The sequence below is a fragment of the Sarcophilus harrisii genome, chromosome 2 (genome assembly GCF_902635505.1).
Source record: "Sarcophilus harrisii chromosome 2, mSarHar1.11, whole genome shotgun sequence".
Taxonomy (NCBI): Eukaryota; Metazoa; Chordata; class Mammalia; order Dasyuromorphia; family Dasyuridae; genus Sarcophilus; species Sarcophilus harrisii.
The window spans coordinates 445271762-445289658 of record NC_045427.1 but is presented as its reverse complement, the minus strand read 5'-3'; the positions used below and the strand labels follow the sequence as shown (position 1 = coordinate 445289658).

At 33.6% G+C, this 17897-nt stretch overlaps 1 protein-coding gene and 1 long non-coding RNA gene across 6 annotated transcripts in view; one reads left to right on the top strand and one right to left on the bottom strand.

The window, feature by feature from the left end:
- The window catches only part of TTLL11 (tubulin tyrosine ligase like 11), a 237202-nt gene that overhangs the window by 148741 nt on the left and 70564 nt on the right, over positions 1-17897 (top strand). For 3 of the 5 annotated variants that reach the window (XM_023507392.2, XM_031954238.1, XM_031954236.1), the window contains exon 8: positions 7583-7681. The exons of the other annotated variants lie outside the window; for them this stretch is intronic. In XM_023507392.2, the coding sequence (XP_023363160.2) occupies positions 7583-7681 (99 nt within the window). The remainder of the gene's footprint in view (positions 1-7582; positions 7682-17897) is intronic. 5 annotated transcript variants of the gene reach the window in all.
- LOC116421735 overlaps positions 1-17897 on the bottom strand; it is a 56458-nt gene that overhangs the window by 2518 nt on the left and 36043 nt on the right. The window lies entirely within an intron of this gene.

Sequence of the window (17897 nt, the reverse complement as noted above, 5' to 3'; positions counted from 1 at the left end):
TATTAGCCAGAGAATGCTAGAACTGGTAGAGACCTTAAAACAAGATTTTCCAAACTTCTCAATATAAAGACATCTTTTTAATGTCATGAAATTTCAATGATCCTCCACATATTGGTATTTGTACCATTTTTATTCATTGAGAAAATTCATAACAATTAAAAGCTGGAATGAATTCAGTAACATTTTAAAATTAATTTGTAATGTATTAATCATAGTAGTGTCTAAGTATATTTTAAAAATGGTAATGCATCTATGCTCAAGACATTTATTCAGTCTACAGAAGGTATGTTTTCTTTTTTGGAGTTATAAATATATTCAAAGATCCCTTGCAGTTATTCTCCCCCACCTTCCACCCTCCAGGAATCAATCTCTGGTCCACAATTTGGAAACCATTCCTTTATTTTATTTTTTTACTTTTTTTAAGCTTTTTATTTTCAAAATACATGCAAAATTTTCAACATTCACCCTTGCAAAACCTTGTATTCCAAATTTTTTTCTTCTTTCCTTCCCCTTACTCCTCCCTTAGATGGCAAGTAATCTAATTTATGTTAAACATGTGCAATTCCTCTATATATATTTGGGAAAGACTTCTTGTAGAAGGTAGAATTCTGAGGACTGAAGAAAGCTACTTAGTAAGGAGGCAGAGGTGAGAAGGGAGAGCATTCCAAGAATTGGAAACAGCCAGTGAAAAATGTTCAGAGGGATGATATGATGTACCATGTTTGAAGAGTCCTTTGACACTTAAGAGAGAAGTAAGGGGTAGGAAAACTGGGAAGGTAAAAAGGAGCCAAGTTATTAAGAGCTTTAAAAACCAAAAAAGATTATATATCTGATTCCTGGTATGACAGGAAACCACTAGAGCTTATTAAATAAATGAGATGAAATGGTCAGACAGCCCTAAGAAGACTGCTTTGATAGCTAAGTGGAGGATGAACTGAAGTGGGGAGAGCCTTGAAGCAGGAAGATGAACCAGAAGATTATTGTGATGGTTCAGATATGAAGTGATGAAAGCCTGCAGTAAGGTAATGGTAGTGTCAAAAGAGAAAAGAGGGCATATAGGAAGAGTGTTATGAAGACAAAAATTGTAATTTGGAAACCATTCTTTTAGAAGAAATGAAAATTTATCTGGAGGGAAAATTTAGAACATAGGATATAGGAAATGAGAGCTAAATAGGACTGGGAAAGCACTTTAGATCAAAGAATATAGTTTGGGCTTTGGGAAAAAAAATAATTAGAAATGTGTTTTAGAAAATAAAATGTTAAGAAGCCAGTAAGATCCTTAGAGATCATCTAGTATAGGACTTCTCAATTTATAGATGAAATTTGCCCAGAATCACCTTGGTAGTTTGAAATATGGTTTCAAATCGGTTTGCTATATGGCAGAGATAACATTAGAACCCAGGACTTAACTCTGCTTAGTATCCTTCTATTATACTACAGGTGTCCCTAAGTACTATGAAATACAAAGATTTCTCTCTGAAGGACGAAATTCAAAATTAAAGTTTTTCTTCCAAAATGTGGAAAATAGAAAATTCCCATGTAACTTCTAGGGTCATTTCTTGTTCATCACAAAATACTTATTTCCTAATAGCTAGGTATTTGAAACAATAAATATCATGGGATGGGTGTCTGTGTGCTTGTGTGTGAAATCAGAGAGGGGGTGATGAAGAGTTGCTGAATATGAAATCAAGAGACATTGGTTAGACATAAACCAATCTATTATAATTTTGGACAGTTAGTTACTTCAAATCTCTAGGATCAGGTCTTCCCATTTGGAAAAGGAGGAATGTGAACTAAATCTGGGGTTTTTAGCCTTTTTTGTATCATACTATCTTAGCACTCTGATGAAGCCTATAGATCGAGTAAGAATAATAATATAAATATATAAAACAAAATACATAGGCTACAAAGAAAATCAATTATATTGAAACTGTTGAAGTTGAGAAGGGGGGACCCCAAAAGTCTCAGATCAATATCACAGGATGTCTCAAAAGAATTTAGAGGCTTGAACCCATGTCCTAGTCAAAGGGGCAAAGTTTATTGAGAATAATGTACACAATTACTAAGCAGATTGAATTCTAAGGGAATCCAATAAAGAAAGTGAATCAAAGAGATATACTTATACAGCTTTCAATCATGGATATGTTAATTTTATGACCCGAGGGTAAGGCTAAGGAGTAATCTCCAGTTGAATTAAGGGTGGTCTCTGAAATTTGATTACCACTGACCAGATCATCAGTCAGCAATGAAATGAGAAATAGTCTACTTAGAATCAGACAGAGTGAGCATAGGAGTTTCATGAAGCCAGAAGGTATCTCCCTAAGGAGTGGTCAGAATCAGATAGTTTGGGTGTGCTCACTTTCCTGAGGCAGACTCCAAAGCCTCAAGACCCATTAGTACAGAAGACCCCAAGGTCAGGGGACCCCAAAATCACATTACATCAAAACAATTAATGAAATATTAAAAAAAATTCATAGATTCCAAAATTAAGGACCCTGGAACTAGATAATGTCTACATTCCCTTCTAAATAAATGATTATATGATTCTAAATGAAGTAGCATTTTTAGCATTATTGAGGCTCAGTGGCTTAGATGAAACATAATAATAATAATAGTAATAGCAATTTATTTTGTAAACTCGACGTGATTTCTCTAAATGATTTCTCTTCCTCAATATTCAGCATAAGATGCTATATATAGTCAATACTTAAATGGTTATTGAATATGGTACTCTGACATTTATAAAATATATTACATATATAATCTTTGTATTAGAGTCTCCCTACTACAACAAAGATCCAAAACATTTTGGGTATTCCTCCTTCTACTTCTCTGATTCATCTGTCTCTGCTCAAATAGGGAAGGAAGGAAAAGTGAAGAGAATGCACATTTATTAAATACCTAATATGTATTAGTAACTTTTCTGAGCACCTTAAAAATATTATCCCTTTTGATTTTCACAACCCTGTGAAGTAGGAGCTGCTACTATTCCCATTTTGCAGGACCAGGCCTTAAATCAAAATCTATCTGATTCTAATTGACCACCAATGGGTTCCAGGCCAAACTCCATTCGGTCATTTTTTGGGTCCAGATTGACTCAGATTGAATGGTAAATAGGTCATTTCTGCTTTGGCCAGAAACCCTGATGGTCTTCCCCTCCCAGATTCATTCATTTTTTTATTTATTTAGATTTTTTTGGACTAGGTGAAAGAGGAGATTCTTTGTCTCAATTGCTACTTATCCTTAATGGCTGAATGGGGTCAATCAAATTGAGACCTGTTGAAGATCTTAGCTTAAAAAGGCCAAAGTCTCCCATTTCATCCAGGGCCATCTTCAGTCATTTTGATCTATCAAGTGAGGCAGGTGAACTTGTACAGTCCTCCCTCACTTAAATCCAATTCACTTGCATGCCATGATATCATCTTTCTGATATCATGGCTCTCTTCAAGAATGAAGGACAAACAACAATTGTAGCTCAGGAAAAACTTGCCTGTGGTCACATAGCTAGTGTCTAAGGCTAGATTTGAATTCAAACCTTCCTAACTGCAGGCTCACTACTGTATTCACTAGCTTCAGATGGTACCTAAAATTATCAGTGTCTAGTGGTTTTTGTAAAGATGATTATCATGTTCTCTAATAAGAACTCAGGGTTTTAATGCATATAAATTTTAGAATATATAATTTACATATATGCTCTCCTGGTCAATTAATAAATTAATAGCCCTGATTCCCACTCCTAACCAAGTTTGGATGGAATGGTCCTATGTACCCTGCTATTGCCCAGTATTTCAACAATGTACCTCACCTTGGAGGGATTTCCCCCACTGAGGTATTTTTTAAAATTTAATTTATAAAAAAATTAATTTTTAATTTTAATTTAGAAATTTCCTTTTTCCTTTCTATTTTCTCCTTTGTCTTGTAACAGCTTAGATCATAAAAATCATCTTTAGGCTTTTCTGAGGTCCAAGAGAGTAAGCAAGCTACAATTTGGCTTCCTCTCCTTCCCTCCTCCTCTCCCCGAACAGATGTCTGTAATACACATGGGAATAGGTGGATGACTTGGCCAAAATGGCCATATGTATATTCAATCTTCATAATAGCTATGAAATACGTCACACATGTTTTATTATCCCCTTTTATATTTGAAGAATCTGAGGAGAAAAAGATGTGACTTACCAAGTTATATGATGAGTTAGTACAAAGCTGATATTTGAATCCAGGTATAACAAACAAAATCTTATCAAGAACTCCACTGACTCAGTAATGAATGCAGGAAGATTTATTTTACATTCTTGCAAGAATGAGTGCCTACGTGAGTAGACAAATCTTTGAAACTCCAAAGGCAGCATTTTATTTCCTATTCTGAAGTATAAGTCCCTCCCCTGATTTCCCATTAATTGTATGTTACAGAAGTTATTCCACCCCTCTTTATATAACTAGTTTCTGCCCCCAAGGAGCTTACCTTCTTTTGGGGAAAGATAACTAACCTCCACCCTTGATTATTATTTGATTTCCTTGTGGGTTTCAATTTTCTAATTAAATTTCATTTCTTCAATTTGTCATAAAACCAAATAAATGCCCATCCATTTCTCACACTGGTCTTTGATTTTACGTTCCGGCCTCTCTCCACTAGATCAGAGTCTCTGCTTAAATGAGGCTTTTAGTGTTACCAAGAAAATAACTACTCCATTTTTATGTAAGGCCAGAGAAACTGAGGCAGGATAGAGATTAGAAAACAATTTAATAATTTATTTAAAAGGGAGAGATTTACTGGGACCAAATGGATCCATGTTTGGTCCCAGGGCTGAATGAGACTATCGTCTCCAAGAATCCAGCAGTAAATGTCAAATACAAGATTCTTTTATAGGGTTACAAGAATGATGATATAATGAGGAAAGTACCTGGATGGGAATGAGGCAGATGGGCAGAGGTACCAGAGAGGCTCCTGATATTCTAATGATGTCTAAAATGGATAAAGACCTTTATCCCATCAAACATGAAGTGGGAATGATTATAGCCTGAGGTCTAAGATATAAGATCTTTATCCTATCAAACATTAAGAGGGAATGGTTATAATCTGAGGCAGAGTAACTGAATAAGACAATTAGGGAAACTGGGTCAGGACATTAAAAGGGAACTGAGACACATCATTTATAGCATTTTAGAGTAGTATATTGTTTTTCCCATAGCTTTGTGAGATAGGTATAATAAGTACAATGATCCCTAGTTGCAAAAAAGGTAACTGAGGCTTGGAGATCTTCTTAAGGCTTAACTATTAGAACTGGGATTCAAATTCAGGTATCCCAACTTAAAAGCTTGTGCCCTTTTATCTGTACTACAGTACTCTTATTTACAGAAATTTAGTCACCTTATCTTAGTCAGCTAATAGACATTGTGTCTACTATATACCTAGAATTATGCTAAGCTCTGGGGCAAAAGAAGGCAAAAGAGGCAAAAGAAAATCATTGCCCTCATGGGCCTTACAATTTAATGGGGGAGACAACAAGCAAACAAATGTATAAAATATACAGGATAGGTAGGAAATAATTGAGAGAAAGCACTAGAATTAAGATGAGGAAAGAAGACATTTCAGGAATTTCCAGAGAAAAGGTGCTGAGAGATGGAATATCTTGTTCAGGGAATAGTATCATCATTGTGCAGAAAAGGAGTCAGAGAACAAGAGAGGGGAAGCATCATGCTCAAGATTATACAGTATAGTGAGTAGCAGAGCCAGAATTTGAAACCAAGTCTTCTGACTACAAATTCCTTGCTCTTCTTTCTACATCACTTTATAGATGACCCTTTGCAAATTCTCTAATCTAGTTAACCAATTGGATAAATATAATTTGGATGTATCTAGCTAATATTATTCCACATAATCATACATACATATAGTATATGACCCTATCCTATTAAGTCGTAGGATTGGAGTTTTCATATTATTTTCTTTAGTTTTAAAAGGAGGAACTTAAGCCAACTAGTTGTAACCTAGTTTTGAATATCTCACTTACTTCCCCATCTCCATCCCCAGTTATATCTCAGCAGTCTATGAATTGGGAAGTGGCTGGAGCAAGTCTCTAGGCCAAGGACAGGTACCCGTTGTTCATTGATCATAGTGTGTGGATATTATCTAAGCTTTACCAATGAAATAGGCTCTAGAGAAGAGGGAACTGAACAATCTAAAAAGGAAGTAGAGTTAGAACAAAATTAGAAAAATAAATCTTAGGCACATTAATAGAGGTGTGGTATGTAAAATAGGCAAGATGAAGTCCCACTCTTCTCTATCTACTCTGACCCTATTTGAACTACTCTGTTTAGTTGTAAACAAAACTTGCTAGTTTAGGAAGAATAGTGACAAATTGAAAGACATACAAAAGAAGAGTAGTGAACATGGTGAGAAGAATGAAGAAAGACTCCAAATGAGAATCAAATGAACCAAGTATATTAGTAATGAAAATATGAGTTAGGGGAACCACCATATCTTTTTTCATTTATTTAGAGGACTTCATGCAAAAGTACTTATTCTACTTGATCCAAGTGAGTAGAACTAGTAAAAAATACAAGTCATAGAGCGACAGATTTTGATTCATATGAGTACAAAACACCTATTGGAATTGTCCCAAATGGACAGTGGAATGGCCTGATTTTGGAGGTAGTACTCTGTATAATATATTCTTCATGATTCGTGAAAGCTGCATGCTTGGATATTAGAGAAATAATTTCTGCTAAGGTTTGAATTGGATGCTCTGAACTCTTAAGGTTAAGGTTTCCTCTAACTTTAAAATTGTGTGGTTCTGTGCATTTAGGAAAAGAACAGATACAGAGAGTGTTGATAGCATTATGAGAATGTCAGGCTTAGAGAATGGAGAAGATTTCTGTTTCCTGAGACAAATGGCTGCCAGGAAAAGGGGGATATATAGAGTGGGTTGACAACTTAATCAATAAAGGCAAAGCTATGAGCTTGTGAATGTGCCCAGCTGAACCAACCAGGGTAGAGATAATCAGCAGGGTGTAGAGGGGAAGGAGAACCTAGAGGGTCTAGCATTGGGAACTCTAGAAGGACAAAACATGGGATTCTACATTTATTTCAGATGAAAACTCTTACATAGGTAGTCTCTTTTATTGTGTCAAAAAACAGGATTCTAAGATTTGTGGCTGGAGGACATATGATGATGGGCATTATCTTGCTTGCTAGATACCTATCTAAAAGAAGGTATTATCTGGTGAAAGGGAAAAATTTAGAAAAAGTTCTCCTTTCCTACTTCTATACTGGATTTCCACACCCACAGCTAAGGATTTTAAGGTCATATTCTAGAACCACTTAGACCCAGATTACCAATCCGAATGTGGTGGCTAGAAATATAATGGTAATAATGATAAAAATAATAATAATAATGATAACTCAAATTCCTATTACTTTAAGGTTTACAGAGAACTTCCTTCAGAATACCTCTATGAAGCACGTAGCACAAGGATTATTAATTAACATTTTACTGATGAGCATATTGAGAGCAATCACGCATCTACTAAAATTATCATATTTCTGACTTGCTCAATAGCTCATTCTACTTTTTGATTTCAGCTTTCAAGATATCTTTATGGACAGAAAATCCAGATTCCCATCCATTTTTGGCAGAATGTCTCGATCGAAGCTTCAGTTTTCAAAGTTTTCCGTAGTCAGGTATTCATCAGTTGAGTGAGCAGCTTCCATTATATTTATTGGTACTTAGCTGTAGTTGGAATAGTTCAAGTTTTATTTATAAGTGGATATAGCCCACAAATAACATATATCAGTCAGAATGATGGGACCTATGTAGTACATGGATAGGCCTAAATCTGTAACTGGGATGATATTTTAAGTAGAAATATTTCTTTTTTGTTGTTTGTTTGTTTTCTTTGAGATTAGAATCCTTGAGTTGGGCTGCTCGAGATCATTTTGGCATAAATTTATTAAGTACTTAATATGTACTGTGCAAATTATAGGTACTACATGGGAGGCAAAGATAAATAAGATATGATCCCTGTTCTCAAAGCGCTTATAATCTATCCTATGGTAGCCTTTCTTTTCATGAAAGTATAGGAGATCCTTGAATTTTGACTTGGCATCATTTTTGATCACCACTTGACAGCTTTTCCAAACCCATCCAATAACAGTAAAAAACCTAATATAGTTAGAGAGCAGTCTATGGTTTAGTACTGTGTGATCTTGGGCAAGTCACTTAGGTTATCTGGGCCTTTGTTTCTGTAAAATAAGGGGGGTACATAAGCTGAACCCTAAAGACTTTTCCAGCAATAAATCCTATAATTCTATCAAGTGCTTAAAGTAAAGATAATAAGATGAATATAATAGAGTCCCTGCCATTTTGGAACTGAGTTCTATAGGTGGAAATAAAATATAGATCTATATCTATATTTATGGATATATAAATAGATATAGTTATATGCATATATAAATTATTTATATAACTATACAGATAATTTAACTCTAGATAGTTATATAAAACATATAACTATATCTAAAGTTATTATTTAAAATATATAACTATACCTAGAGTTGTTATTGCTACTTATAGAATGAGTTATATATATTCATATAAGTACATCTAGAGTTAAAAGTCCATAGCTATAGATATAGAACTATATTAATATAAATCTATATGTAATCAACACAAAACAACCTATAAATGCATGTGAAGATTATAAATAAGATGAAAGTGATCTTTTCTATTCTCTCTTCATAGAGGGGTAAGCTCACTAGTCATGTCAGTGTCCTATCTAGTACCACAATGCAGAGAATTACCTTTGCTTCCTTTATCTAGTCATGTACTCAATCAAATATTCTTTAAATGCTGTTTTTTCACCCATTCCAAAAGAACACTTTTGGGCAAATGGACTTTAGGGAAAATCTCTAAATTAGACTTGATAATATTAGTCAATCTTTTAAATAATTTGAGGCTTTTTAGCAATTGTCTTTTTTATTATTAATTTGATCATCAATAAATAAACATTTCAATGCAAAGAACAAAAAATATTATAGATGGACCTATGAGCTGCTATTAGATAGTGTTTTTCAAAAGCATACATTAAATTTAACAAGATAGTAATAAAATTGCAATTTGTGTTCACTGCAATTTGTGTTTTCTTCTGAGTATTTTTAAATGTTTTTATCTATTCTTTTTTTTTAAGTCCATCGTTTTAAGAAATGTTATGTCAAATAAAACTCATCAACATGTTAGACATAGGTAAAAATGTTAACAGACTTCTTTGCTGTCCTCCAACAAAATTAGACTTCCTAATGTAGACCTGTGCACTGATTATAAACATTCAAAGAATTATATGTACTCAGGATCTCTCTTAGCAGTAATATCACATTTATTCCCAGGTTTATCATTGTAAAAAGAAGTGATTATCTATCAAAATAAACACTAATTACTTAGGGAGATTTTAGCTCAGAACAAATTTAGCCATCTGCCAAATAACCTCTAGTAAAATTAACTTTAGTTAAGTCTTATCAATTCGTTTATAAAGCACCTACTCTGTCCAAGTGTTGTGTTCACAAAGATAAAAAGCAATCCAGTTCCTACACATTGAAGAGCTTATAGTCTACATTTATCTGACCCTGTTCTCATCCCCAGATTTGTGTAGAATATTTCTTTCTAATTCACACAAAATCTTTACCCTGGAGTTAGACTCTTAAATCCAAAGTCAGTTAGAAACTTTAGGACTTTATGCCTGCTTCCAGCAATTTGTCCCAAACTTCTAGTTCACTGTATTTTTCTGGCTTAGATACAGTTAATAATTCTTATGCTTCAGTTTTTGGAATTAATTCAAGATGGCTCCACATAAGTCAGAATAGTCCATAAAAGTTAGAGTAGTCGTTATTACCTCTGATTCTCCTTGATCCCTACCCAAGTGACTGAAGAATAAATATTACTAGCCATGAATAACATCAACCCATGACTAGTTTTTTATTTTTTAATTTAGCCTTTTCTCAGTTAGATTACCTTTATTTCTTTACCTATTTATCTCTTTGGGAAAGATCTCACTTTCCATGCTTCCAAATCAGGCATTTGTGTGATTGCCGTCTAGTTGGTTCATAAGCAACCCCTATATCTGGCTTCCAACTGCTTACAACAAACTCTCTTTTATGGTTTAGTTTTTTTTTTGTTGTTGTTATTTATTTCTTTTAATCATACCAGAACTATTTTCTAAGGAACTTAGTTTACCACAGATGTTTGTCTGTTTGTTTAGAATATTAAAACTTTATTTTCTACGAAAGAAGCAAATAAATAGCAGTAAGGCCACTAACTTTAAAAAAAAAAAAGATAAACAAAAAAGCTTCTAAGCAGAGATTTTAAAGTAGTCTATAACAAGTTTTTCCTATGATCTTTTATTTCATTTTTACATGGAAATGTATTTTTAAATTATCTTTTCTGTAAAAATACAAACTAAATTCCCTTTTAAACAAGTAGCTTTGGATCAGAATTTGGCAAAATGAATGGAGAAAAAAGTACTTTTATAAAGAATTAGCTAACAATTATCTTTTGGATAGAAGATAATATAAATTGAATTTACACCTTAAGTTATAAAATATTCACGCAAAGAAAATGTGCCTACAGAAGGGAGAATATAGGTGCCTTCTTTGGTTTCTGTAGCTTGGGATATCTTGCCAGTCATATAATACCCCTTTATGTCCCATCTTTTGCAAAGGCTCCAGAAAGCCCTGAGGGACCCTAAGACCTCAGAGAAAGAACATAAAAAAGAAAAGAACATCCCTTAATCTGAGATCCCAGAGTACTCTAAGAGAAAGCCCACTTTCACTCAGTTTTTTCATTGTAAAATGAAAGAGTTCCATTTAGTAATTTAATTACCTTTGTTCCTTCTACCTCTGTGAACCTGTGATACCATTATGATGAGAAAAGGAGATGGGATGATCCCATGGTGAGAGGATAAGGTATCACAATGAATAGGTGGTATTTCTGAGTATCTCAAAACATTCTATAAAATACTAAAAGAAACATTCTATAAAATAGTAATTAAGAATCTGAAGAAGACTTTCAGATCTTATAAAGTGATTTTGCTTTATGGATATGAACAGAAGTTGTGGACTAAAGGTTGAGAAGATGTGGATAGTTGTGGATCTATACTGGTGGAAAGCACCTACTTCTGTGATATCCAAATCACAAAATATTTGAACTAGGACTTTAAAGATCATCTAGTTCAATTCCTAGGGAAAAATGAAAACCAAAATGATTTACTCAAGGTGACAAAGCAAATAAGTTGGCAAAACCGTAACTTAAATCCCTTTCTTCTGAGAACTCCTTTATCAATACCCTTTCCATTATACCATGATTCCTCACTCGCCTATATCTTCATTTCTACCAGCACCATGTTCTAACAGAACCTAGTGAATTAGTCTTAAAATATTTTGGCTTGGTATTGCATAGAAGAGATAAGAACATAGTAACATTTAGAAAACTGTCTTTTCTCGAGTTTTTGCCTGGTATCTCTTGAAACACTGAGTCTCCAAAGTGGTTCCCAACTGTTAGCATTCAAGTGGTCATATGAAATGTTGCTCAAATGAGATAATGTATGTAAAAAATATTTTGCAAACATGGAAGGCACTTTTTAAATGTTTTATATATATAATATATATATCATACACATATATAATTACATATATACATATATACATATATACACATAACCATAATCATCATTATTATTTATGTTGTACAGTTATAAGAGTAATCAAAAGATACTGGACATAGAATGATATGTTTGAGGTTCAGCATTTTATGATGAGATTGATTTTCAGGCATCAATGAAATTTAGGGATGTAAATGACACCAAATGATGGGGTTTGGCACCAATTATGTGAAGAATTCACAATGGTCATTATTTTTAGCAGAAAGTAGGTTTATTTAGAAGAGGCTAAGAGATACAGCAGGAATGGTAAATATGAAAGAGATTTTGAGAGAGCAATAGGGTTATCTAGTAAAGGAGTTCAGAAGGATCCATTAAAAGAATGTGTCATGGAATAGGGATAGGACTACTCCATTGACTGGTAGGACTACACCATTGACTAGCAAGCTAAATCCATAGAGAGATTTAGCACCCTAAAAGAGTTAGGAGAAAAGCACCATGAGACATGGTGGGGGAGGTATAAGAGGAAAGACATCATAAGTCATGGGGGAGGATGAGAAGAACGTCACCATGAAACGTTTCCTAGATGAGAACTCTGTGATCAACTAACCCCAAAAGAAATTTAGCAAAAGTGTCATGAACCATGCACAGATTTATAGGGAAAATTTAACCTTAAGGATTTGACATAACTTGGATTGCTGACTGGACATAGCAAGATGAGGGTACCCACAATATCCTTTGAGGGGTGGAGATTATAAGGTTGAATTGATCCCCATCAGTGCTCTTCCCTGCTTTCTTCGGGGAGTAATTTTATCAGGGTTTCTCTGCCAATTCCAGTGATCCAGTATTTCATTAATAAAAGATATGAAATATACTCCTGAACTTTCCACTTCCTAACATGTAACTTTGGAAAAGTGATTTCTCTTCTCTGAGTCTTAATAAGTTAAATGACGGATTAGATGATCCCAAGGATTTCTTCTAGATCATTGTATATGTAACATGTTTTAATGTTTTATATTTTAAGTTCTCATCCAGATTTAATATTTTGTGTCTTAAAAATCCCTTCCAATTCTAAAAGAAGATTCTGGGTTCTAGTGGAAATATCATTGTTCTGGGAATCAGGAAACCCAGGAACTAAATTATTATGGGTTCTTAGACACATAACTTCTTGCAAAATCTAAAAAGTGAACTTTTTGACCTCCAATTCTCATAGATGATCAGGATGCCATAGGGGGATGCCATCTAAATGAGAAATTAGAAACTGTTAAAATAACAAATCCTAGATTGTATTCCCAACATTGGATTCATGTTAAATGAATGAAGGCAATAAAGAAAGGGTGATGAATTCTCATTTATAGACGTGACATCTATTTAGTCCTCAGTTTTCTCACTGAGAAAATGGTGCTATCATTGTCCTATCACACAGGGATGTTTTGAGGATAAAATGAGTTGATATATATAAAATGCTTTATTATTATAAAGCATTTTACAAATTTAAAGTACCATTATTATTCTATCCTTGTAACATAACACATTATAAGCTGGTCATTGTATTCGCTGTTAATTGAGAAATTCATCTCCTCCACTTTAATGTAATTGCGTTATATTTGTCCTGGGAGTCAGAGATTTTCCTATTAGTTTTGTGGTTGGTTAACAACAGTAGCATGAAACACATCCTATGTCCCATCACCAGCTAATCTTCAGAAGAAATAGAATGAGGAAGGTGGTATGACCTAGTATCATAGAAAGAGCTTTAGGTCTTGGGTTATCTTTAGTATTTAATATCTGTGTGTTTTCTTGCAAGCCACTTCCCCTCTATTTCCTCATTAGTGCAATGGACAGAATGATTCTTTCATTATCTACCTCAAAGGGTAGGTGTAAGGAAAATACTTTTTAAATCTAAGTGAACTATTATGGTACAAATAAGCTGAAAGCAGAAGAGCTGAGTTCTTGGTTGATTCTATCAGCATACTGGTATAAGAATGTTATTTCGCCAGAAGGCAAAGACGAAGCCCACCACTTATTTTGTCAAATAGGCAATCTTGGTTGAATCTGAATTTCTGTGTCACCATAACCATGTCAGTAATTTGCTTTATGAACTTAGACAAATTATGAATCTTGGTAAAAAGCAGGGGCCTGTTTAGTTTTAGAATACTAAGCTATTTTGCATATCAAGTTCTTTGTCAACTTTAAACATATAAATGTGATTTGTTATCACCCTTATGGAGGACTTCCATTTATTTCTGATAGTTCCCCCATTTCTGCAGGCAGTCTATAAAATACTAAAGTAAATGTAGAATAATATTAATAGCAGTAACTAATATTTCTATAGAGCAAGTAGGTTTATAAATTATTCTTCTCAGATCTACCTTGTGAAGTACTCAGTGCAATTATCATTGTTTCTCATTTCATTGTTTCAACATTACAAATGAGAAGTTAGGCTCTGAGAGAGGATTCAACATACGCAGGATCATATAATTGGTAAGTGGATGAGCTAGTCACAAATTAGCTCTTCTGACTCCCAGATCCTTTGGTAATAGCCTCTCCTATCAACCCAACCTTTTGCCTCTTTTTCCTATCTCATATCAAGGTGTTTGGTGTTCCTTTTGATATATCATATATCCTTATTTTCTTGGCTCCCTCTAAAATTGTCTCAATCCTTCCAGTCCCTCTGTGTCTATGGTCCCAGGATCATTTGTATGTGTGGGAGAATAAAGTTTTCTAGTCAAATTTATAGCAGCCTACAGGAGCTGATTAATTGGTAGTGTGAAATTGTAGGTTATCCTCCTAGCTCATGGTACAATCCATATGTATGAAGCTTTAAGCACTGATTCTCATGCAGGATTAAGCATAGCCTTGACTCAGCCTAGTTTCAGGGAACAATCTCACTGCCCTGGTTTCCCAGTAAGGTAGAAAGTGTTATATTTCAGAATAGCAATGAGAGGAGATTAGACCTGAAATATATGTTACTAGAACTTTGGAATGTCCTCTTCTACTTCAAAAAATCTAGAAATAGTCAGCTTCAATGAGCAGGTCATGGATGTGGATGTGAAAATCATGCTATTATCTATAGAGCTAGCCTAAAACAACAGTTGGCTTCCAAAAACAGATGCTTTTGCAAACCTTACATGGCAAGCTTGTCACAGTGGAAGATGGGCTGGTATTTACAATTACTAAGTTTTCAAGGCAGCTAGCTCTAAAAGTTTAGATAGTTTTTGAACCAAGAATCAGCATGGCATCAGGGGAGTAGTGTTGTAGTTGGAATTAGAGGAGCTGGCTTTGGAACCTGATTCTAATATTGATTGGTTTTATGGCAAGTCATTTTCCTTCCTTGATTGTTTCCTCACTTATAAAATGAGGATACCATTTCCCACACCTTTTTGTTTTGAGAATCAAATAAGTTAATATGTAAAAGATTGTTTCCTCACTTATAAAATGAGGATACCATTTTCCACACCTTTTTGTTTTGAGGATCAAACAAGATAATTTATAAAAAACAGTTTGTAAACCTTTGAAACTTTGCAAAGTTCTATGCTGGCCTCAACCATTATTATTATGACCCATATAATTTTAGCCAAGTCATTTCAATTTGGTGAGCTTTAGGTTCCTTTAAAATAAAATAAAGATAACTTCCTACTTCATCCTACTTCATGGGGCTATTACATAAAAAATGATTGATAAAGGTTACAAAAAGAATATGTTAGACTAGATAACCTGTAACTTTCTTCAGACATGCTATGTTCTAAATTTTTTTCTACCTCTCACATTCTAATGTTTTGTCATTTCTAACTCCAAATTTAATTTTTTTTTATTTTAAGCTCACTTAGACTAGATAACCTGTAACTTTCTTCAGACATGCTATGTTCTAAATTTTTTTCTACCTCTCACATTCTAATGTTTTGTCATTTCTAACTCCAAATTTAATTTTTTTTTATTTTAAGCTCACTTCTAGCCCTATATGATAAAGCCTTTTCTAACTTTAACAATTTGTATTCTATGTTCTTAGATTCAATGTTCTAAAATCCTTTCTATTTCTAAGATTTTTTATGCCTGATTTAATTGTACAATGTTATATGGAGAGAAAGAATATGTTTTTAGTTTTTATCTTGAACAGACCTTGATGAGGAACAGTAAATGCAAAACCACTGTAATAAAAGCTGGAATTTCTCTATTGCTTAGTGAATATCTTCTTATTAATGACATGCCTCAGGTCTACAGAGAAATTGTGAGTATAGCCAGTGGCCTTCAAATCTAAATCTTCAAAATTCTTGAACTTGTAAGACCTTTAGACATCTTCTGGAGTCAACAGGAGAGAAAATCACTCTGAAAATGTATGATGAATAAACAACCTGTACTTCTAGAACAAAGACCATTGTAAACTGCCTGACTCTCTGCTTGGGGAATAGGATAATGGCAGGAGAAATTACAATTACTGTAATGAATTTTGACAACAACTCTATGTTAAGGGAATTCAGATTGCACCAAGAAAAAGTAGGACATATTCTCTGGACATGATTGCTAATATGCATGCTTAATTTTTAAGTCTTCTTAATTTTTTTCCATTTTTATTAAGACTACATGGAGAGAAAAAAAGTGTCCCTTTCAAACTCTCAAATGGATATAAAAGTCATGTTTTAAGGGAAGAGCTCTACCTAAAAATAAGGAGAATAATGCTCATAGCAACTTCCAAGATTGTATGGGGAAAGCTTAGAGGAAAATAAATCTGAAAAGACTACAGAAATATGTAGAGCCATTATTATTATTCTCACTATAGCAAATCAGAACTAGAAGTGATATTAAAATAGACTGTTCAAACACAGACCAAAAAAAAAACCCCAAAAAAACACACAACTATAGAAGTAACCAAAAAAAAAGAACACTGTCTTTAAAATCATTGGGTTATGGATCAAGTGCTGAAAAGGGACAACCTAGCCCAAATTCCTCATAAAAAAAAAAAAATAAGGCCCCCAAAACAAAGTTAAACAATAAAATTTGGACCCATTTTAAGTTTTTTGACACGAGTCAAGGCTCTTTACGCTCTACAATCCCCAAATCCCCTGAGTTCCATTGTTGGTGCCAACATTTACCTGATTCATAACCATGTCCAAGTTACTTGATTTTTTTTCTGAACCCTAGTTTTATCATTTCATAATGAGGCTATCTCCCTAACACAGAATCACATAAGGAAAACAATTTGCACATCTTAAAAAGTATTACAGAAAGCATAGAAATCTGTTTTAATCAATAGGAAGTTCTGGATACCAGAATTTAACAGATCACTTTACCCCCCTACTCCTGAGCACTAGAGTTTAGTATATGAGTGGTCTTCAATTTGGCAGCGGATTGTTTCCTTTAAAGCTCATTTATAAATCAGTTGTTTGAAACTTCTTGAGAATAAAAAGAAGAATTTGTATTTATATCCCCATCACCAAGCATAGTACCTGATATTTAGTAGACATTAGTAGACTGATTGGTTGATTCCATTGAAACAATATTGTCTGTAATATAATTAAACTATAATAGTAATAATTGTAAACTTGAGCTGATGTTAGGGGGAAGTAGGTAAAGAAGAAGGGATAGGAAGGGGAAGAAGAGAGATTGTAGGGAAAAGATGGATAGAGAAAAGGAAAAGAAGAAAAAGGAGATAAGGTTAGAAAGAAAATTTTCTTCCTCCTTTCTGTTTTCTAGGGCCTAAATAAAATTTTTAAATAGGTGGCAGTTGTCTTTTTTTCTTTTCAATTTTTATAAGCATCAAGAAATATGAGCATTTTTATATATGTAGAACAGAAAAAAGGATTGTTCATAAAATCACAAATCTTCATTATATATAGCTTGTACATTTAAAAAGAGGAATAGTTTCCTGCTTCTCTATGTCTCTGAACCTCTTTTTGTTCTCTTTTGTATGTGAAAAAATATACAATGACCTTCTATTTTTTTCTTTTGTTTGATTCACCATCTCTCCTATCTTCCTTCTTATTAAGTTTTTCAGACTAAAGAACAAAACAAAACAAACTTGGAACAAATAAACAGTCAAGCAAATCAGACTCATACATTGATAATATCTGAAAATGTATATTTCATTCTGAACATCTGTCAGTCAATAGGCATTTATCAATCACTTATTATGTACTTAGCACTATACTAAGCACTAAGGTTACAAAAGAAAAATCCAAAGTCCCTCAGGGAACTTTCATTCTAGAAGCAAAGACAACATATAAATAATTAGGTGCTTATGAGATAGAAATAGAATA